At 40.1% G+C, this 24,994-nt stretch overlaps 1 protein-coding gene across 1 annotated transcript in view; it reads left to right on the top strand.

Moving 5' to 3' along the window:
* Positions 1-24,994, top strand: part of LOC119721178 (vasodilator-stimulated phosphoprotein-like) — a 64,470-nt gene that overhangs the window by 4,400 nt on the left and 35,076 nt on the right. Inside the window, exons 2-3 of the mRNA XM_038191077.1 lie at positions 15,665-15,830; positions 23,416-23,587. Of these exons, the coding sequence (XP_038047005.1) occupies positions 15,665-15,830; positions 23,416-23,587 (338 nt within the window). The remainder of the gene's footprint in view (positions 1-15,664; positions 15,831-23,415; positions 23,588-24,994) is intronic.

Raw genomic sequence — 24,994 nt, 5'->3', positions numbered from 1 at the left:
AATGAGCAAACAAATGTAGGAGCTCAATTGTGTTAAACTTAAATTCGCAGACTATAAAGTACATGTACCTTGCCATTGCAGTCACCTGGATTTTTTGGGCGTGTGATTTTTGTAGGCGTGTGATTCTGTGGTCCAAACTGGGACTGAACAATCTGATATTTTTTTATAATATTCATCTTGGTTTACAGTAACGCCATTTTCTCTTCACCAACGTACATTGTACATTATTTTTCACAAATTATGAAGTATAATTATGCCGTAACTCTGTATGCCGAAGTGTGCGGTACTGAGGGATTCAGGCGTGCAATTGTTCGCACTTCTCAGGAAGCTTTTAGGCGTGTGATGGCGTGGGGGTGCGATCGCACGCCTCAAATCAGAAGGCCTGCATTGGTATCAGTCCTCCTGCCATTGCCTGATTTCAAATTGTGTTAGTGCCACACATGTGTATATATTTTTGTTAACGTTTACTTCAAATTTCAGGCAAAATTGTCAGAGTCCACTTTAATCCCTGAAAAGTACGTATGTCCATGTCCATGCACATGTACATTTATCATTAGTATGACTGAGGAAAATGCAGACCATCAGTATGACTGAGGAAAATACAGACCATCAGTATGACTGAAGAAAATGCAGACCATCAGTATGACTGAGGAAAATGCAGAAAATAGCGAGGTGGCAGCCTTTGTCAAATGGCTTAGCATAAATTAAAATGTTGTTTTAACTCTATTTTGCTAAATGCTTAAAAAATTAAACGCAAAAGTCACATCCTTAATGCTGACCTCGTGTAAAAATAGCCCCCTGGTTTACGTGTACGTACCGGTAGGTCAAAGCAATAAAACTAACGTGTATTACAAGTAACATTATGTGTATGTCCAACTGAAGGATGAATGGAAAGTTGTTTTACACAAAGTATGAAAATGAAAGTTGAAACATGGTACACTACATATATACAGGTGCTAAAAGGCATACATGTCGGTGTGTAATGTAGTTTCAACATCTATGTATATCAAGCACTATTACATGTAGGAGTTGTAGCAGCGAAAATCGCACTCGTTCGGGGTAGTTTCATTGCGCAGTACTCGCTGTTTAGAGAAGCTTTTCCATCGCTTTCCAATGTACATTGGTGTTTGGAAAGCTGGCAAGTCGTGTCAAATTTCCGTGATGGAAGAAGACAGTGAGACCCCGCTATGGATAGACAACCCTCTTCAGAAAGCCAAGCTCTTCAAAAAGGCGAAGCGGACGGGCAGCATCAGGAGCAAGGAGTATGTACAGTACACGTATCTCTATACAGTCGAGTCTCGTTAATACCAACTCATTTGGACCTAGCCAAATTGTTTGTTATATCAGAATTTTGTATTAAGAGGAACATCAGTCCCATTCATTGTGCACATAAATGCACAGTCGGGACTGAGGCTTTATGTTTGTTGTAACCAGAATTTTGTTTTAACAGAGTTTGTACTAACAAGATTCGACTGTATATATCCTATTCTCTCTGAAGATCAAGTGCAGTGCATGTTAATCAACAAGGAAGTTGTACGACTCACATTATCAAACAAGGAAAAGGAGAGTCAAGTTCAAATGGACATACAATATTCTGCTACCTGAAAAAAACTAGTGTACTTATAGATAAGCACTTTTAACTGAGTCTCTGTCTACATGTGTACATAAATCTTGAGAAAAAAATAACATAGGGGGCCTAACCAAACTTTGTGGGTTTTTTATTGGTGTTAAATAGTTTCAAAAGGTCTGTTCTGTACGTAAAGTGCCGGTACATAAAGACTTTTCTTTCTGAATGCTTAATGCACTGAGCCATGGCAGTATCCCAGTACATACATTGTACATCATGTACATGTACATGACATTTTTAGTTACTTTTTGATGTACCGGTTTAAATATGTACTAAAATTAAATTTCCTAATGACAATTTTCCATTGGAATTTGTGTGCCCTGTTTGGTATTTGAACTTTTGTGCAATCATTTTGGTTTCATGACCACTCCAAATTTATGAGTTGTTTTTCTATTACAGTCAGCCCGTGATTGATCAGAGCATTTGGTTCCAATGGTCTGAGCCTGAGTGACTCATGACTATTATAAGCCTGCCCTTTGGAAAGGAATCCAGCTCGGATCTGTTGCATGTTTTCATGTGAAATACAGTGTATTACTATGAATGCTGTAACTTTTTAGTTCATCACAAATTGTTTGTTTCTTGACTGGTTTGCAGTGTTTTCGCATTTTTGGCTGTGGATCTACATGTACACGTATAGCAGTTCCACAAATCATCATGTCTCTTTGTTAGTCCGTTAGTTAGCAACAAACGCTGACATTGTCTAATGCTCCTACCGTACATGTACATATTTTGACCGATTTCAACCAAACTTTGTCAAAAGTATCGGGAGCCTTGCCCCAATATGTCACATGACCAAACTGGGGTCAAAGGTCATCGTGGGGTCACCGGGGTCAAAAGCTTGGTTGTTTTTTTTACTCAAAACCCTTCTCCTTGTTCTTTCAAGAATTGTGCACAGATGTACAGTGTACTGAATAAGTTTATTAAAATTAATACTTAGGAAGACATTCCCATATGGTTGTGCACATAATTTTTCCAACTGTAATTAGTGACACCCACATTGTAACCCACTTTTCTCTATCGTACCCCACGAATGTTGCCGTACATGTATACATGTATTTATGTTTTGGACCTCAAGCAATAGATCTAGCCTATTGGCGACATTAACTAACCCACCTCACTCCTCCAAAATCCTCCTGGCGGTTTTGGAGGATTCTAGAGGATTGAGGATGAATGGTGATTGAATCAAATGAGGATTCTGGAGGATTGAGAATGAATGGTGATTGAAGCACATGAGGATTTTGGAGGATTGAGGATGAATGGTGATTGAAGCACAAGAGGATTTTGGAGGATTGAGGATGAATGCATTTGGAGGCAGGACTGTCTGATGATTTTGAAGGATTTGGCGTTGGTTATCCTTCATTTAAACACGGGTGCAAAGTTTTGGGATGAGGAGGATTTTGGAGGATTGAGGATGAAGGCATTTTGAGGCAGGACTGTCTGACAATTTTGAAAAATTTAGGCAGAGTTGGAAAATTTTGGAGGATTTTGGAGGATTTTGGAGGATTGAGGATGGTTGTAAGCAACAAGGGCCTAGGGGGTTAGGGTTAAGAAGTTGACTCTAAATTATAGGAGTTGTCACATAAAGGAGACATTGAAATGTCTCCCTAATGTCCGGTGTCTCCCTAAGGTATGACTTACATGTATAACGAAAAAAAATTTCTCCTTACCTTAGGGGGCAACAGGAATAAATAAATGAAAACGTGAAGTTGTTGAGAATTAGTTATTATTTTTAATACATTTGTAACAACACTTGTCAGCTCAAGTCTCCAAAAATGTAAAGGACATGTTACTGTGTGCAATGGAGAAGCATCAATTCAGTTAAACAATTTCATGTTGACGTGTGACATTCTGTTGCACATTGTCACATCAAAAGAATCAAAGAGCAAACACGTTCAACAGTTCAACCTTTTCCTGACAGTGTACCGGTACATTTACCGGTAGGTTGGAGCAAGGTTTTCATTGAAATCATTCCTGGCAAAGTTGAGGCGAAATTCGCGAAAACCAAACTAACTGTTGGAAGAAAGATAACACTACATGTACCTTTACAACATTTTTTTTTTTTTGGTTTGTAAAACTTTACTTTATTTCATCTCAAGGCATAAAAGAATACAGTTTGTACTTAGAATTTATGATGATTTATACATTTTTTTAGAATATAAAGATAAGAATAATAACATTTGATTAATACCACCTAGAGATGCAGGGGACCCACAAAAAGCAAAGCTTGTCGAGTGCGAGTCCCCTGAACATAAACAACAAAGAAGATACAGGAGATTCCTTCAATGATGTTGCCCACAACTTTAGTATTGTAGTGCACATACCGGGATTTTAGTAAATGATGATCCATTGGATACCGTATTGAGAAACAATTTTATTTAATGTCTATACTGTGTAGAGCAATTGATGAGACATACATTGTACCCGGCACACATTACCGTAGAAATTAGAATCATAATTAATTGCAGATCTTAACAATGAAGCTCTTTCAATAATAAATTAAACTTGTTACATGCACCGGTACATGGTGTACATCATCACCGCCAGACACCTTTCATCATGGAAATTTGGCCGTGGGCCATTTCGAAGATCCGAACAGGAAACTTTTCAAATTAACCTTGATCAGGTGTTAACCAATGGGCCGTGGACGAGTCCGAAATCCCCCAGACTCTTGAGCCAAGTGCAGCAGAAATGTAATTACACGGCCGGGCGGCCCAGACGCTACACTCCCAAGTGAACCGCGAGGGGGCTATACTTAGCATCAATAAGACATTGAGAGTTGATCCTTGCGACATGACATCGCAAAAGGCAGGAAGTGTTGCAGCTCCTCTTCTTCCGAGTCGCATTTTGCCTTTTCCGAATGTCCTCGCTCAAGTGTGAGACATTTACAACTCGGCTGCACCTCCTCCTGCAGATCTTGAATTCTTAGACTCGGTTTTGTGGAATTAATTTAATAAACAGCGATCGTGTCTATCTGTATTCGGGATTGGACTGCGAGTTGATTGAGATGAATGCATTTCCTCAGAACCCAGGATGCTGGTAATTACAATCGTAATTTTAGGACTTAACGTTCAGAAGTGAGAGGCCAACAACATGTCTGAATGGAACGCAGAGATAACCGTGGAATTCAGTTTGGGTTGGGGTCAGTGTAGCGGCAGTAAAAGCAGAAACAACAGCGGGGACAACAGGCCGGGCCGGCTCGCAGATCAGGAGGGACAAGCATTGCATAAGCGTCTGGCACCCTGCGTGCCCCCACGACAGCGACAACTCAAACCGCCGGATCTACCCTTGCCGGCGATTCCCCGGGCGAAAGCCGTGGACGAGGAAACTTATTTGTCACCTTACGTCAGCTCCACAAAGCCTAATAACTATGGAAGTGATCCTACAGAGCCCGGACATAGGTAGCAAAACATTTTATGAAATCTCTAAAATCTCTTTGCATTATTGTAAGTAAAAAATCTAAATCCATTATGTCGAATGCTGTCCGGTAAACTAGTTGTACATTCTTAAGGCCAGTTCATACTCGTCGCGAAAGCGAAAGTGAAAGCGAGTAATTGCGCTGCAAGTAATTACACTGCCAATTCATAGAAGTGGAACATACATTGTATTTCAATTCTGGCGAATTTTGCAGTGATTGTTTCAGGACAGGCACCGGTTTTCTTTCATTTATTTTTCTTTATTTTCACGGAGGCGTTTTCTGGTTGGCTGATATTTAATAACTTTATTTTGGCCGGCTTTTAAAAAAAATAAACTCCTAGTTTACTAGAGGAATTAAAGAAGACCTCTAGCAACTAACATTTACCGAAAGAAAACCAGCACGCCCATCACGTTATATATGAGCCAGTTAAAGAAAGCCTCAGTGACAATAACGTTTACTAATTAAGAAAACCCGCGCAGGCCAAATGGATTTGAGTGAATGTGGGATAACTGAAAAAAGTAGTTATCAGTTCTGTATAAACCAGTTCGCGCCGGGATTATTTTGACATCGAACGGACCCAGGTGCGGGATTGTTTTCACGAACCTTGTTTTCACGTAGCCATGCACGTCGGCAAAATGAAAAAGTTTTTTTTTTAATGAAAGATGATGTCTCAAAACAGCCAAACTCACTGGTTTGACTGGAATCCTGCTGCTGCACAATTTTAACGTGTTTTTAGATGGGGTTATGATCGAGAATAAGCTTTATGTGGCCTCTCTGGACTCCCATATATTTGCACTAAGTCTAGTCGGGCACCATTTGCAGTCATCAGCCTACAATTTGAGGCAAAAAAATCAGGTAAAAAAAAAAGAAGCTGCGTCGCCGCACCACTTTTTGGGCAGGCTCCATACCAGAAACCGGAGACTTATTTTTTTTGGCCTTATCCGTCATCCGTTCCGAATACCGCAAAATCTGACGTGAAATCTGAAATGGTTTGGTACTGGTACGTGTTTTCTGATTTTAGTGTGTGAACTTTATGAAGTGCACTTTGTACAATGTACTTTGTATCTTATTCCTTGCAGTTACACAGTTTGTCATTGCATGCATCGAAATCAATAGTGAAAGTTCTCACAGCAATGTTTCCTCTGGATGTTTGTTTATCGCCAGATACATGTACAGTTCACTTCCTGGATAATGTGAACTTCCTTCCATTCCAAGTAACTATCATGTCACATTTTGTACATAGTTTTAAATGAAAATCATTTCAGAAAAGTTGTGTTTCTGTAAATGTAGGGAAAAAAATTAGGATTCTAAGATATGCTGTGTACATACTGTGTACCGGTATGTTTCAAATGAATGATAGTAGTAGTATGAATACTGAATTACATTCATGTGCATTTACTGTACATTCAAGGTTGTTTCACAATCGGTACATGTACATGTACAAAGTATTTATGTATGCAACAGTCACCTGCTTATGTGTAACACACGTATGGTCATAAACACGAAGGGCGTTTTCGAATCCCTGTTCTTGACAACACTCGGGTTAACCCGACACGAGAACAGCGGTCTCGAACGTGACGAGCAGACCCGAGAGGGCGTTCGCGGATCGATTTTTTCACTCCCCGGTTGATGGAGGGTTCGGCGAGGTGCAGCTTGAACAAAATGGCGGACTGTGCAGATTCTGAAGTTGTTTTGTGGTTTTTTTTTTTTGCAATTATACCCTAATGATTGGAAGAATACCATTATAGTGCAGGTCTGCAATTTCATCCCCGCATGTCCGGTTTTGCAACAGTCGTCCTCGTTCATTTGGAATAGGCCTAAGTACAATTTCAGACGATTGTCAGCCATTTTGCATTGCTCTATATCGATGCGATACGCACCCACGCGTTCGTAACAACCAGCTCGAGAACACGTTCTCGTGTTACACACGTGTTGTCAAGAACAGGGATTCGAAAACGATATAAGTGAACAGTGCTTCTTTACATGTATTAACCCTCCTGGAGTTGGATGAAGACACCATCAGCTGGCAGCTCGGACCTCCCTATTTAGCCGAGATGTACAGATGGATTTCTTAGGAACGAAGGAACAAACCCTCCTTTTAAATTTGTTTGAGCAGTCACAGACAGTGAGCTGACTGAAAAATAGTTTAATTTTCCTAACTCAGTCCTCCAAAATCCTCAGGGCAGTTTTGGAGGATTGAGAATAAATGGTGTTTGAAAAACAAGAGGATTTCGGAGGATTGAGGTTGAATGGTGTTTAAGCATGTGACACTTTTGGAGAATTGATGATGAACAGTGTTTGAAAAGGAGGAGAATTTTGGAGGATTTTAATGTTGAATGCATTTTTTGAGGCGGGACTGTCTGACGAATTTGAAGGATTGAGGCGCTGGGTATCCTTCATTTGAACATAAGTGCAAAATATTGGAGGATTTTGGAGGATTGAGGATGGATGGTTCCTAGCAAAAAGGGCCTTGGGAGTTACTTAAAAGAAAGCAGACAAATCCACAAATCCAGAGTTCCTGAATCAAAAAGTGTAACCTTGGCACAGGTGACTGCAGCCGACTCATCCTTACCATCTTGCTTCCAGGCCAGGTACATCATAGCACTCTACTGTTATCATTTCATTATTCCGCCCCATCAAGTTCTAGTTCAAGTGGAAGGAATCCAATACACAGAAGTGTTATGGGCATCGACCCTGTATCGCCACGGCTAGCACCTCGGGCTATCTGTTGTATTATGACAAGTCACATTTGCCTACTACCTCCTCTGCTAAGGGATCAAACAAATTGATCCATGATGCTAAATGTACATGTCTGTGATTACACTTGTAATTACCGGTACTGCGGACTATAGAGCAAGCATGCCATATGTGTACATGTATGTAATGTGTGCAAGTACACATGTACATGTGAATGTGTAGACATGCATGATGAAAGGATTATTGACATCCTGCAGAATCTCCAGACAGTGTATACATATAATTGTTGTCTGCTATGATGTAGTCCAAGGTGTTTTGTCCATCCTCCCCCCCCCCCCCAAGGGATGCAAATGGCACCCCAGGGGGAGCTGAGGTTGCTGTTCACCCCCAAGGGCTTACAAAACCCATGAACTACTGGTACATGTACATGTATGTATCACAGCAGAGAATTGTTTTGTTTACATTTTGGTATTTTTTTTTTGTAACTTGAGTCTTCAAGAAGTAACAATATATTACATGTTCAATAAAGAATTGGTGTCATTCAATATGAAAGCAACCTAGATGCGACTTGATACATAACATGGACAGAAATTTGTGACAAGTTTCTGTCCTTGTTAATGTTATGAACATGAAGTCTTAAAGATGTGTACACGCTGTAGTTAAAAATCCCTAGAGGTTTAACCTGAGATTGGCCAGTGGCAATCCCTCAATGGATAGTTTTACATTAGGAACAAATTTGGGATAGTTCATGTATTTCACTTACTGCTTCCCAACACTTGAAAATGAAATGTCTGTCCATGTTATGAACGTTAAATCTTGAAGATAATTTCTCGAAACCTGAGAAATTTATCAAACTTGTTGGTGGGCAGTGTTCTTACTAGGATAATAGATGTAGAAAGAGCGAAAACATGACAGATTACTTCATGTATAGACTCCTGTCCATGGTGCCCTCTGAATGTCACACTTTTGTTACCCTTTGTGTAGAAAGACCCTAGTACGAGTGCAGACAAACAAACAACAATATGGACTCAGTGAACAAACTCTCCCTCAGGCTCAGGGGTTACAAAGAGAAAGTTGGAGAGACCACTGGAAGGGACATTTGATCGTACGTCTGGTGCTGGCGCAAAGGTGCTAGATTTGGATTACAATTACTTGTGTGTACGTACATGTATGTACACTGTATTTCACGCATTCCACGCACAAACCTGTGCAGGTACGCAGTGTGTCCCCGATCCCACTGAGGGCTCACCACTGTGGTCAAAAAGTGCAATACGTATGCGGATATTGTGGCACATTTCCTCAAAGCAGTTTTTCAAAGAGTTTTGGCAATCACTTTTACGTGCCTCTCATTCGTGAATACATGTAAGAGTTCAAAAAAAGTTAAGCGAGGCATGTCTCGATTCACACAATTGGTGACAATTGTGGAAGCAGTACGGTTGTCAACGATGTAAACATTGGGTGCCTAAAGGGGGATTTCCCTGTTGATGTTGGCTCTGTTTTTCTGTTGATTTTTCTAATTTCCTCAATTAGGATGCAGTGTACAAGTGTTACAGTGTACAACGTAGATGGATCCGGTATGTCAACTATGTACAGTCAACATCAATACTCCCACAGTGCAACAACAAAAATTTCACACAATCAGGTTTACAATTCTTCCTGGTTCCTGGATACTAAACTTACATTTGCACAGCTACTCTATTGTGACATGTACATGTACATGTACAGCCGGGGTACATGTACATCCCTGTTCCTTGCTCTGATGCGCACGTTGCCCAACACAAATTTAATTAAAGCGAGACTTGCGAGTTCATCAAGGATCGCGTATAGGGGGTTTGACTATAATATGCCGGGCGAAGCTTCAGAAAAGAAAGCATGATCATATTGACAAGAAATAGGTCAGACAAGAAAGCTGACATTAATCGAAAGGTAACACAGTGCTTCTTTTGTTAATTTCTTAACAAGTTTAGATATCAAAATTTACTAATCCACTTGGCCCACTCATCCAAATTCTGAGATCTAGAAGCACATTTGCAATGCTACCGGTATAAACGATAGCCTACAAAACTCCACCCATGCGGCATCCCGCTAGTGTAAATAAAACACAGAATAACCTCCATTTCAGTCCATACACTTTGGAACGCAGTCTTAGCCAGAGAGTGAAATTAGTGCATCCAATTGGAGTGTTTTTCGAAGTCGTGGGTTCGAGTCCCACCTTAGGGATTTTGTCACTATATCACTCAGGGGCAACAGTGAGTATACAGTGTTTATAAAAAAATACATCGGTGAAGGGCTATAAACCAAATACTGCATTGGCAACAGTTTTAGTGTATGTCTTGATTTGGTCCCCGATTCAACCTTCCCAATTTTTCCTTGAATTGAAGAAAAAGGGCATCAAAGTAGCTGCGGTGGCCATTTGTAAATTTACAAAATGAGTTGTCCACAAATGCTTAAAAACTTGCAATAAGTGTGGGATGATATCAATTGTTCACATCCTACTGTATTTGAACACTTACTCCCATCCCACGCCAAAAAAAACCCCAAAATTATATTCAGACATGTACAATGATACCCATAGTAAATCAAATCACAGCTGTGATTTTAGAAAAACTCAACACACCGTCCAAACATTGCACATTCATGCACATTGCACAATACAGATTTCAAATCAATAATTGTCTATGATGGGAATACAGAAAAATGTGGTTGTGCATGCACACCTGTGCTGCATATTGCTACGACGTACAGTACACATAAACACGTGTAGTGTAATGATTAACAGAATTCTCCCATGGAAACATGTGCACTGCAACAACAGTTCATGCACTTGTACATGTATCCAAGGTGTGGTCCGTAATTGAAACCATTTTATGGCAAATGTATGAAAACAAAACCCATTCCTCTTTTTGTTTTTGTACATGTACCATAAAGCTTGTGCTGGTACCATACACAATGTTAATATTATATAATACACATGGTGGCTACAAAAAAAACTGAATTCACTCACTATGGGCTCCGTGCACAAGTACTGGTACTCCTTCAACGGCCAGAAAAGGAGAGTTGGGGGACCTAGACTGGTTCCCGATCCATCCACTGCGTATTTTGAATGATCCAAAGTTATTGGGGGCGGGGATTAGTCTGGGAGAACATCGCAAGTTAAATTTGAACGTACTGGGTATTCGTGTGCCGACGACGTCTGACGCTCACGCGAAGACGCTGTGGCTAATTTGACATACCAATACAGTACAGCAGGCACATGCTGTGTGTCCCATCCACAGAGCTCTCAAAAGTGGTAAAAACATGCCTTCTTTTGTTGCCGCACGGAGCCCATTCCTTAAAATAACCAGTCTTTGCTTTTTGCAAGTCTTTGCTTTTCCATATTGTTACCACTCACGGTATTGTGTGCAGAAAAAGGTGATCATGATATTAAAAAATACTTTGAAAAAAATATTGAAAAAATACTTGACAAAATTTTGTATAACATACATACTGTACATGTACATGTATTACCAATTTTTAATCCATTGCAGTGTGACTTATGTCACAAGAATGTATGTGATTCATCATTAGAAAAGACAGTCAAGTCCTTCACAAGGGGTAAAACCATGTGTCGTGTTAAAACAGATACCATTTTACACAGTTTTTAATGATTAAAATATAGAAACACAACCTCTGCTTTTACAAATGCCCACTTCATCGTACATTGTACATGTTTAACATAGCTTTGAACTACATTGTACAATGTATAAAGTGACAAAAGAATGATTACTTGTAGATACTTGTACATTTGTATCTTTAACAAATACAAATTTATGTTCAAGAAGCAAACAGTAGGCCTACAGTTTTATAGGCCTTGAAGCCCATGCATTTGTGATGCAGACAATCTAGTAGGGCTGTCCCGAATATATACCAAACACTTGAATATTCAATCATCAACCAAATATTCAAATAGCTTTGTGCCTGTACATGTACATGTATAAAAAGTATGCACACACAAATGCGAATGTGATGTTGTTTTATCGCAAAGTTGCGGCATTTTATTGTCAGGTGCAACTTTTTTGTTGACGGTAATTTGTTTTTGCCAACTTGGTTCAATGTTCACATCCTTTTAAGGTAAAGCCCTTTACAGTTATAAAATATACGCATTGTAAAAGTACTTAAAAAAAAGTAAAACACTCATGCGCCCTATATCGATTGCCACATGCAAGTTTTAACTAGCGCGCCCTTCTTGCAAATTTTTACTGGCGCAGCACGCAGTAATTGCAGCTGGCAGTTTCGAATATCCGAATATTCGGTCAAACACAGTTTCGAGTAATTGAATACTAAACTATTCGAAAATGGACAACCCTACAATCTAGGTTCAACTGACTACAGAAATTGAGAATTTCAGACTGTAATGTGCAGTATAAACTCAATGCCCATTGGAAGTTTGACTCAGAAACCGTTCCACATTCCACGCATGCATTGGCAGTGAGACAGTGACACCACAGCCTAGCCTATGGGGCTGCACAAATATGTTTGTTATTCTAACGCTCATTAGTGCATTTGAAGCAGACTTATTTAGGATTCCATTATTTTTTTTGAAGGGGGGTTGGACATTAGTTCCAGACAATGACTTTGACCTTTGTCATGACATTGACCTTAGAAAATCAGACCGGAATAAGGCTAGGCCATATTTGAGCAAAAGGGAATGAGGAAAACAGTGCCATTTTGTGGTACACGTACATTGTACCAACAGTAGTTTTTATATCACTTTTATTGAAGCAATTAACCCTCCTAGATGCAAACATAGATTCTTTGCCAAGTTGTCCTTACAGTCAAAATCAATCAAGTGACTGTTTTCAACAGTTAAGAGCTCCTAGCCTACATAAAGCAGGATTGACTGAGTGTATTTTGAAAACAAAAAGTCGTCCCTTTGTGACTTTTTGTGTTTCATTGATCAGTTAAACAATTAAAAGGGTTAATTAAACAGAATACTGTTAAAATTCTCCTCTAAAAGTAAACAAAAATACATAAAAGGACCGACAGACAAACATACAAAAAGTTTCCAAAACAAAGTTTTGTTTTCTACATTTGTATCGGTATTTCCTACTTGGATAGTTGTTAAGACGTTATGTACAGTAAACACAATTTTTTCAGCCTTTAAATACAAATTTTATAACTGTCCATTCTCCCATCACCTGATTATCAATACTGTTAAAATTCTCCTTTAAAAGTAAACAAAAATACATAAAAGGACTGACAGACAAACATACAAAAGTTTCTCAAAACAAAGTTATGTTTTCTACATTTGTACCAGTACCTTCCTACTTGGATAATTGTTAGGACGTTATGTACAGTAAACACAATTTTTTTCAGCCTTCGAATACAAATTGTATACATTGTAACTGTCCATTAATTCACCCATCACCTGATCACAGTAATGATCTTCTCCAGAGCTGGAAATGGCACCGTGCCACAATTGTTTATGGCTTCCACACAGTAGGTGTTCCCCACCCTCAGTTGAAGGTTTTGTTGCAGAAGCTCACGTGTTATTGAGCGAGGAAGCCGCCCAACCCCAGGAAGCTGGCCACCATGCATGTTCAGGATGTGGTGCAGATTAACTGGATCGAACTCAGAAGAAAAAAAAGAAGAATCATCCTACAAGTTTTGTTGATTGAAATGCGGATTGAACTTTGTCATTGTAGGTTTACTTCTGGCATCTATGTGTACCCTTAAAACCACTCTACACTGTACATGTATTTTGGTTACAATTTGTGTTTACGTTAACCGCAAAATGTCAAAGTTTACGTAAACAGTGCAGTGCATTACCCCCAAAATGGGATCTGTGTGTTTGTTTTTATACACATCAGTAGTCTTTTTTGTCCATTCCTAATTAATTTTACAAAAGTAGGCCTTCATGTTTAGGCATTGCTAACATTGCAATTTCGATGGTAAAAAAATGTACAATGGAATGAGTGTTGCTGCAGGTCTTCCATTTAAAAAAAATTGTCGACAACATCAACTGCCTTGCAACCTAGGTGCAAAGCAGTCGATGTAGTCTCCATGAGAAAGTAACTCGACTGCGATGAACTTGTAGAATAGTTTTGAAACTGGACTGTGTATTGACCATTTTGTCGTGGTATTTATGCAGCGTAAGGCCAACAAAAAAAGTCTCTGGTTTCTGGTATGGAGCTTGTCCAAAAAGTGGTGCGGCGACGCGGCTTTTTTTTTTTTTTTTTACCTGACTCTTTTGCTTCAAATGTCGGCTGATGACTGCAAATGGTGCCCGACTAAACTTAGTGCAAATATATGGGAGTCCAGAGAGGCCACATAAAGCTTATTCTCGATCATAACCCCATCTAAAAACACGTTAAAATTGTGCAGCAGCAGGATTCCAGTCAAACCAGTGAGTTTGGCGGTTTTGAGACATCATCTTTCATTGAAAAAAAACCTTTTTCATTTTGCTTACGCGCGTGCATACCAGAAACCGGAGACTTTTTTTTTGGCCTAAGTGACATCACATGAGCCAGGGGTGCATACAGAGCGAGTTGAGCGCATCGTAAGCGCGGGAAGAGCACCGTATGAGCGTACTGGTAGCTGGAGCTACTTTCTGGCCACTTGCGACAGAAAATTGTCATTTTCTTGCGTCCTCGCTGCGATTGTTAAATTTATGAAATTATTTTTGGTCGCCGTAAGGTCTCCTATGAGAGTGCATATAATGTGACAGGCCCTTAACGGAAGTACCTTTAATGTGTCTTCTGTATCAATGTTTTTGAGGCATCTGAGCTACACACATTTTCAAGAACCCATTTTCACACTATTATCGCCACTACATCGTATTCAAATTTAAAATCAATCACAGGTCCACCTTGACCAGAAACAGGTCTGATCAAGCACAAGTTCACAAGTCACTCTCAGATGTTCTCGAGTTTGGATTGGCCTCAGATTTTGGATATCTTTTACCCGGGTCTTTTTTTTCCCCAAAACGACATCCGTTTCCCATCTTCTGATTGGTACATTACATGCATGTTTCTAATGCCTTGTTCTCCACAACACAAACCCAAGATAGGCTAAAGTTACGTCTTGTGAGAAATGTTCCTTCCTCACTTCAGTTATTTAAAAGGTAAAATGAGAAGAAGTGAAAAACACTCGCTGATATTTGAACATGGATCACTTGATTAGAAGTCAGGACTACTTCCAACCAGTCCATGAATCAGTTGCCAATCGTCGGTGATTTAAACACCATTATTCCTTGTTATATCACTTATTCTCTAAAGCCCTGGACATATATGCATAACATAGAGAGAGAGCACCCTCTTTTGATATTGTCCGATCTCTTTTGGGAAAAAATATTTCGCGGCGAGGCCTGCGTGTACCCACCAGCTCCTTTCCCCTTTCCGCTCCATGCACAAGTACCCCATCAACGGCCAGAAAAGGAGAGTTGGGGTGATCTAGACTGGTTCCCGATCCACCCACTGGGTATTTCGAATGTCTCCAAAATTATTGGAGGCGGAGATTACTCGGAGACCATTTATGGTTGAATTTGAATGTATTCGCGCGCCGACGATGCCTGACGCCTGACGCTCACGCGAAGACGCGGTTGCTATAGCTTTTGCACACTCAGGAAGTAAGTGCGTACTTTGCGCACGAACCAGTACAGTACAGTACGCGCACGCTGTGTCCCCCGTCCACGGAGCTAAAAAACGCGCCCTCTTTTGGTAGCGCACGGAGCTCATAGAAGCCATGTTTAATTCTTGCAAGTGTAAAAAGGGGTTCCTGAAATCTCAGAGTTTAACTCTGGTCCAATGCAGATCGTTAAGAGAGTGTGGTACAGCCCAATTACAAGGAAGAATGAAAAGAAAATTAGAATCAATAAATTTGCTAACATATTTTGTTCCGTTCATTTTTCGTTTATTCTTTTCCCTTTTCCATGTGTCTTTCTGCAGTGTTGAGAAGTCCATCTGCCAGGCCTATGCCTCGGTGATGCTGTATGATGACAACCACAAGAAATGGGTTTCCTCCGGGAACCAAGGCATGTCCAGGGTGCACATCTACCAGCATTCGGTCAACCAAACATTCCGTGTTGTGGGAAGGCTTTCAACGGACCAATCAGTGAGTTGCTTTACCCTTACCCAAACCCTAAGGTAGCAACCAGTAAATAAACTTCCATAGACCCCAATGGTAAATGCTCCCACTTCAGAAATTCGGGAAAAATACTCACAACTCTCCAAGGTGTTCGAGACACACATCAAATTAAAGCTTATTTCATCATCTTTCATTTTCTTTTCAATTTTCGGGGGTCAACTGATGACTTTTAGGAGAAATGTCCATCTGAAGATGATCACCCCTGAAAATAGTCCTGAAGCCCATCGCCATTTTGATAAACGATGCCTACACTCCATTGCAAAATAGAGCGCTTTTAGGGTCCAAATTACATCCAAATTACACATAACTGCAAGCTCCAAGTCCTGTGCACAGCTTCCAGCCATATTTTTTACATACCCTCAAGTTCATGGCCCACAGCATGCTCAAATACCGAAGATTTTGAGGGCATGCAAATCGTGATTTGGCCGGCGTAGGCAATTTCGGACCGATTTACTGCACCCCTAACACTGATCCTAAACAAGTTGAAGGCTTTTGACAGATCGATCATTAAGTGACCCTAACCAAAACCAAACATTCCATGTTGTGGGAAGGCTTTCGACAGACCAATCAGTGAGTTGCTTTTAATACCCTCATCCAAACCCTTACCGTAATGCTGAACAAGTTAAAGGCTTTCGACAGATTGATCAGTAAGTTACTCTAACGATAACCAAACTTTATGTGTGGCAGGTAGGCTCTCAAGTTTCGACAGAGCAATCAATGAGTGGCTTAACCCTATACCCAAATCCTTACCGTAATCCTGAACAAGTTAAAGCTTTTGACAGATTGATCAGTAAGTTACTTTAACCATAACCAATTTGTGTGTGGTGGGAAGTCTTTCAAGTTTCGACAGAGCAATCAATGAGTGGCTTAATCCTTACCCAAACCCTTACCGTAATCCTGAACAAGTTAAGGCTTTTGACGGATTGATCAGCAAGTTACTCTAACCACAACCAATTTGTGTGTGTAGTGGAAAGGCTTTCAAGTTTCAACAAATCAATCCGTGAGTTGCTTTTTAAAACATATTTACCAAACCCTAACCCGGAACATAAACAAATTGAAGGCTTTCGACAGATCGATCAGTAAGTTGTAACTCGAACCATAACCAAACATTCTGTGTACACTGTACAGTCTTTTAATAGACAGTGAGACATTAACCCTTACCGACACCCCTACGATAATCAAGTTGAAGGCCTTGAACTTGCTGGTAATCGAGTAATCCTTACCTGAAACAAATGTTAACCAACCATTTTCTAAGTTAATAAGACTTACAGTTGACCAGGGTTGAACGTGGGGTTGAAAAATAGAGAAAAAAAAATCAACCAGGGACGGCACTGGGTTCGCCCAGGGTTGAGTTCCACCCGGGTTGAATTCCACCCGGGTTTAGAGGCTCTAGTGTGAAAAGGTACCCGCGGTACATGTAGGACTTCTTCCAAACCATTCCAAATACCATCATTTCCAACACCAAGACAGTGGGCAATTTCAGTTTTGGTCATGAACAATGGACATTTTGTACATTGTACTTCATTCATTGTAGTTGTTGGATTCTGTAAGATTCATCTGTTGGATTCGTCAGGGTTCCTTTAGAAAACCAAAGATGTTTTTGACGATAATGTAAACAAAATTATTCTTAATGAAATGGCCTTGTGGTGTGTCAATGGCAAAGCGTCTTTTCACTGTACAAGGGATCAATCATTGCAAGCCATCTCCTTTGCTCTTCGATGAATGTTTGACCGTCTAAGCATTCCAAGCCAACAACAGACTGGATAATATTTTACATCTGGCAGCTTCACTTGAACTTATTGTGAACTTGCATCCATACACATTTAGTATGCAGGCATGCATTCTTCGTTAGCATTTGAACATGTTGCAGTCACGAACTCTAGATGAATTACATGTATGTGTTTGATCAAAACCATTTGTGTCATAACTGGCACCACCATTAATGGAGTGTCATGGCCGAGCGGTTAAGAGCACTGGACTCAAGCTTCGTGGTGTTTGTGATCAGCAGAGTGTGGGTTCGAGTCGCGGTCTTGACACTTGTGTCCTTAAGCAAGACACTTGACCATTATTGCTTTGTCCTTTGGATGGAACATAAAGCCGTAGGTCCTGTGTATTGTGTAATGCACATGTCAAAGAAACCAGTAACACTTGTCGCTAAGAGAAGGGGTCTGGCCCGGTGTTTCTGGCAGTGGCTGCTTAATGTGCCGCAGCACCTTGTAAACCCTTATAAGGTGCTATGTAAAATGGATCTCATATTTCAAATACTTCATTTACCTGTCTTTGAAATAAAGTCATGTTAATAATTAGCACCTTGAGTAACCTTATTGTTGGTAGATACAATGTGCTATACTCCGGACGGTATTATTGTTATTTTTCGTCCACGGTTTGAATGCCTGAACACGCCCACATGTACACAATGTATGTCTTGCACATCTTTATCAACACATACATGTACGGGTACATTTTGTAACTGAACTTTTGGGGGGGGGGGGGGGTCATAAACTGGGACAAATCTGTTTCCAAACTCTGCTGCAGGCAACGTTTACCATCCTTCTAGCCTCTGTGAGGTCATTTTAATTGAAAGTGACTCATGCATTGGAATTGCAATATTAATGACTGTGTGCACTGTACCACTTGTGTGCACAGGTAATTATTACTACATGTGTTATGGAGGTTCCACTCCATACAGTTGCACAACACTCAGCTAATTAATGTTGGCTAGATGCAAAAAAGAGAATTCATGCTTTGATTCAGAGGGTGTCCTAAAATGGAGTTGTCTTGCGTGAGGTTATGCATACATGTGTGTGCAGTTGCCCAAGGGGATAATGAGCATGCAAAACATGTTGGGAGTATCATCACTCATATCTCTACAAGGGTCATCTTTCTGTAGGCCTATTATTCAAAATTGTTACAGATGTATACATGTATACATCATTGTATACAATGTATTTACTTATTTTTGTCTCACAGTGTTTGGGTTGTGTAATTATTTACTGTGCACAATATTTTTGAGTTTCACACTGCAAAATGATTTTTTTTAAGTGCCAGTTTTCTAGCAATACATTTACATTAACTTTTGAATGAGACATCGACCGAGAAAATCAGGCCACATTTAGTTACATGTAAATGAAACAATAACCATACAAATTTTGAATTATTTTCAGCCCGACAATTAATTCACTTCTCGTGGGGCAGACTGGTTCCTACCCCCTTTTAGAATCGATAATGTGGGGACCGGGAACCAGTTTGCTCGCAACTGGGGTGGATCTGGGAAAAGCAACCATAAATAAAAGCCTTTTTTTTCATGGGGTTGCAGATGCCCAAAATAGATGTTGCACATTTTTGGGGGCCAAAATAAATCACTCAAAGGTCGAAAGTTATCCGGAAAAAAATCAAATTTACATGTATTGAAAAGCATACATTTCTTCCTTGAGTGTTTTTAAAGAAAATCAATATACATGTATATTAACTAATTAATTTATGCAGCAAAATAAAAATTTGGCAAATCATTCTCTTCTTAGTCCACCCCAAGGACAACATTTGATAGATTATTAGCCGACAATTATCTTGACTTAAGTTTGGAAACTCAGCCCAAGGAATATGGAACGAACATGATCCACAAAGAGCCAAAATTACCTGGTCCTGATCTAGGGTTAAAATCTGAGACGGTTCGCAGTTATGTGACCAATTTTTTTAATATTTTAAAAGTTAGTTGACTTTGCTTGGAATGACCCGTTTGTTTGAAAGTGTTGTTTGGTGGTTTTTTTTGTGTGTTGTGGTCTTCAAACAAAAACAAGTTGATTTTCTTTCTTTAACCGTAACCCTGCTGAATCCAACAGGATCCAACTATATCATAAACCTGTTGGAGCTTGTTGGATTGACCTATCGCTGTCTGCGAGTTAGCCACGCCCCTTGGATAACCCTATGGAGTTTTTGTACACTAAGTTTTGTTTGTCTCAGATTTTGCGCGTTCTGCGACCATTTGTATATCATGCAATTGGACAATATTTCACTAGCTGCGTTGACGGGATTCTACCGCGATAGGTCAATTGAGCAGTAAACCCCCTTGTACAAATGTACATGTACCAAATCAGAGTTGGACTCTGTTGGATCCAGCAGACAGCTAAAAAGTAGGGTCAGTTGGATTTTGTTGAATTAAGCAGGAAGTAACTGTTGGACCCTGTTGGATTTAGAAGGGTAGTCCTGAGGAACCCTTAGGGGGTTAGGAATACAATGATTTACTTGTTTTCTAGTTAAAATTGTGAAAATAATTGTAAAATGGGACATCTTGTTTCCCCCCAATGATCATCATCTTTCATCTGAAACTGCTATCTTAAAGGGAATATACAACATTTGTAAACATCAAAAACAAAACTACAAATTTTTTTACGAAATACCTTACTGGGATGTTGGTAAATGACAGTCTAAAGCATCCTGTAAAATAATGGCACCTGGTGTGAAGTCATTTTCAAGAAAAGTGGTATTTTTGTATAAATTTCCAACGGTGGTCGACTGAAAAAAAATGGTAAATTTGGAGCAGTAGTTGAAAAATAGTTAGGTTTTGCCAACGCAAAACCTAACTATTTTTCAACTACTGCTCCAAATTTACCATTTTTTTTCAGTCAAAATTTTGTTTGCTATTGGTTACATACGTGTTCATGAACAGGTGCAGGCCAGCTAGACTGGTTCCCTTACCTTACAATTTTCCGGCATCTATAAATTGATCCATTTCATCTTTATTGGAGTCAGGGAACCAGACTACTTGAACATTAATGTTTTTCTTGGTTTTTCCAGCATTTTCAAACACAAAACCTCAAACAAGTCGGTGCAACAATACTTGGTCTATTACACTAACCCCTCAAATACCAGTAGTTCATTTCCGAAAATTACAGCAAAAGCCAATGATGTACATCCCCTTTAAGACGAGTCAAGTCCAGTGCATCAAATTCTTCATTCCTGAGACAATCCCTGGCATCTGCTAACATCTGATGCCAGTTGCGTCTTATCCATAGCAGTGCATTCTAAATTGCTCCGTTTGCTCCTTGGCTTACTGACCAATTCCCTCTTGCTTCATCTCGGAGATGCGGAGGGGAAATCGTTGGAGCGCATCATCCTCCTGTCCAGTCATCAGCGATGAGTGAGAAGTTGAGACTAGCGTCTGGATCACACCGAAGTAAAAACTTACAAAGCATCTGCTCACTCTGCCGGTGTGCATGCCGAGCACATTGTATCCTCTTCCTTCAACTCAATTTCCAAGAGCAATTTTCTAACAAAATATGGAAATGTTAATCAGTCCCATGTCCATGTCTTTTCATCATTTTTGCAATGACTGATCTTCATTGAGATGATGGTACGATGAAAAAAGTGGCGTCAGGATGCAACACTCTTTCCCATATTTTTGTACCATAAACTATTCATAAATACCTCAGACAGTTTAGCTATTCCTATTGGTCGAGATGATAAAGACATGGCTAGCTGGTCTTAAACACTTTTCCAGTGTCACAATAAAATGTGGACTCCTGAAAATCATGACGGAGTACGAATACGTTTTTCATGTCGTTCTCAGTGCACGATACATACGTTGTGTGTCTCGGGGAACAGCGGTGACCAATCACCAATGCAAAAAAAGGTGTTTCTCCAACGTCCGCAAAAGGCGAACACTTTACGAATCAAATCAAAACTAGCATCCAAACAGCTCAAATTTATGGGGTCGCAAAAGTGGACCCCGAAATTCGTTCTCGCATGCATAATACAGGAATAACACAAAAACACCCAGTTTTGAAAGGATAGTTGTGTGGATGTTTATATCCTACTTTTAAATGTTATTTCCGATTAACATCATCTCGTTCAAAGCGCGTTTTGTAGCCCAATTGGGCTGTTCCAGGACCTAGTGTCTCTTTAAGCATGCCATTCATTCCAGTGATGATTCTTTTTTTTTTTTATACAAATGTAGTTGATTACTTGATCAGTTGGAGAAGAATGTCGGTGCTGCGTTTGACGTGACTATCTTACCAATTATACCACATAATGTGCACGTACTGTACATGTGTACAATATATGCATGTGTACATGTATGCACAAGGTCGCTGTCTTGTCGTCTGTGACAGTTTCCAACAGAAGAGGGCGCTGTTCTTTAAACATTTGTACTTTAGAGCTGATTGCACTGACAAAAGTTTAACTCCTTATTTACCACTCAAACTGTTGAACCACGCAAAATTTTCAATAAGCTGTAACCATGGTAACGTCGTTTCACACAATATATTGGGATTCAAAAAATAGCCACAGAAAGAGGGTGATACATATTTTCGTTCAGAAAAACTGAATGATGTAATAGGTTCCAATCTTATGACGTCAAAGTGTCATGTAACCATCAGGTTTCCTTGTGATCAGCCGCCATTGCAGTAGGCAAGCGTATGGTTAGCAACCACTCATGCATTTAGAAGGAGACAGTAGGGCTTATCATTTTTGCGTCTGCAAATTCTTTATTAAATGGCACAATGGTCACTACCAGTGCCTAGGATGGTTGTCATAAGGCCACAAAAAAAAAGTCTCCGGTTTCTGGTACATGGAGCTTGCCCAAAAAGTGGTGCAGCGATGCGGCTTTTTTTTTTTTACCTGATTTTTTTTGCCTCAAATGTCGGCTGATGACTGCAAATGGTGCCCGACTAAACTTAGTGCAAATATATGGGAGTCCAGAGAGGCCACATAAAGCTTATTCTCGATCATAACCCCATCCAAAAACACGTTAAAATTGTGCAGTAGCAGGATTCCAGTCAAACCAGTGAGTTTGGCAGTTTTGAGACATCATGTTTCATTGAAAAAAAACCTTTTTCATTTTGCCGACGCGCATGGCTATGGCGACACGCACGCATACCAGAAACCGGAGACTTTTTTTTTTGGCACAATCTCCACGTTTTTCTCACTGTTTTTGCCATCCATTGCAGCTTTGAAGGCTTGCCTACTACCTACTGTGCGATCTTTGCCTACTGCAATGGTGACGGTGACTTTCTGGTAACCAGATGTATAGGCCAGGTCACAAGAGAGCACTCTGGGAAGATTTTCAATCAAAATATTTTCTGCTCAGGGATAGATTGTTTTGAGGATTAAAATAATAAGTATACACTCTTGCCAGTCTTCAAACTGATGTGAGACTTATCTTGGTAGGTGCTATACCCGGTACTTTTGGAGATCCAAGTACTTAAACTTCAGAGGTCATGCTAATTAGTCAAATGTTCGTTGACCCGTATCTCAAAAACTAATTCTGAGCCAAATTATAAAATACATGAAATTGTTGGGGTTTCTCATATACATGTAGGCCAATCATTACACCTCGGCAGATGTCCAGTATCATGATAAGTTTAATTTGGGCTTAGTCACAATGTAGAAAGGAATTTGGTCTTTGCCAAGCACAATGAAACAGTAGAATGTTGTTCTAAAAGCACCTTTGCACACCCAACCAGTGAGAAACCAAAAATGGGGGGAAAAAATGCACTGTGACACCAACCGTCCCATAAAAAAATTAAGAACTTTTGTGTTTGACCTTTGACCCCAGGTTGTCATCAACTGCTCCATCGTGAAGGGGCTGAAGTACAACCAGGCCACGGCCACATTCCACCAATGGCGGGACAGCCGACAGGTCTACGGGCTGAACTTTCAGAGCGTGGAAGAGGCCGAAAGCTTTGCGTCGGCCATGATGCAGGCACTCGACTTACTATCATCGCAAGGTAAATATATCAAACGACTTTTGGTCCAAACCGTAGAGCTGTATTAAAGGTATAGTCCATCATTTGTAATTTGTGCAATTTGTTCGTTTGAAGCAACACACCTACTCAAAATCTGAAGAAGGGTGCTGAACAACTAACCTGATGAAGTTTCAGCTCAGCTTCAGCTGTATATTTCGAGAAAAACAGCATTCTAGGATCTCGATTTCAAATCAAAAGGTGCTGAATCATGTTTTGAATTGGGCCTGAATTCAGCGTCCAAGACACGTTCTTACTGAGCTGATTGCAGTTACGCGATGTCCCGCACTGATCCGACGAATTATAGCAACCACGCGCGCGTGTGCGTCGTGTCAACGCTTGCGCGCGCTTCGCTGAATAAAAAAAAACGAACTACTAACGGAAATTTCCAACGGTGCGTCTTAAGAAGCACCGTTGGAAAGGCCTTCTTTCGTTGATTTCTTCAAAATGACAGCATGCCAGAAAGAATAACTTCACAGGGAGTTTAGTCCCCTTACTATCTTTTAGCTTTAGTACGTTTTTCAACAATAATTACGTCAGTCACTTTTTGAATAGCTGCAAATGATGGACTACAGCTTTAAAGTACTAGAGCGCTAACTCGATGTACAAAGTAATGCCTGATTGGCGCATCCATGTTTGTGCACAAACATATGGAAAACTCAAAATTTTGTACAGCTTTTGTACGGCTATTTGCATATCTGCGTTTGTATTCCATACCGGTGCGTCATCGAAGCCGATACGCCCAAAACCGAAACGCATGATCAGCAAATGAGCGTTTCACTTTGCTCTACGCAAACAGCGCAACGTGTGCGCGTCCCTCCGCTGTGCATGTGCTTTTCGCCGTGACATTTTTTTTTAACTGTCATGACGCGCTTAAATTGTTTGCGTATCTTCTACTTGCACGTTGCATTTGGAGTACACTTTTAAAATTCAATCCATCTATTTTGATAGTGTTCTACAAACACGCACATAAATTCAAAATGTCTGGGCCCAGAGCGGCTTCGAAGCGTCTCCGCGCGCAAAAATGAGGAGTTAGCGCTCTAGTCATTTAATATAGCTCTATGGTCCAAACACTGTCTTCATGCAGGGATCAGTATGACAGTGTTGAAGTCTAGGTACATGTACATGTACTTGTGATGACAAATAGACAAATACATGTACATGTATACCAAAAGGGCGGTCCCGAATATATTTGATCATCGACCGAATATTCAAATATTCGAAGAATATACACATGCGCACTCGCACCTGACTGATCTGTTTCTTTATTCGTAACGTTGTGCGCTTTAGTGCCACTTTTTTGCCGGCAGTAAGGTTTTTTTAGTTCATTCTCCCTATAGATCCTTTCAGCATGTTAAACCCCTTGACTGTTATAAAATGCTGCAATAAACA

Source organism: Patiria miniata, unplaced genomic scaffold, assembly GCF_015706575.1.
Source record: "Patiria miniata isolate m_02_andy unplaced genomic scaffold, ASM1570657v1 HiC_scaffold_13, whole genome shotgun sequence".
NCBI classification, from domain to species: Eukaryota; Metazoa; Echinodermata; class Asteroidea; order Valvatida; family Asterinidae; genus Patiria; species Patiria miniata.
Note: the sequence above shows the minus strand (reverse complement) of the source record. Positions and strands in the feature narration are given on the sequence as shown.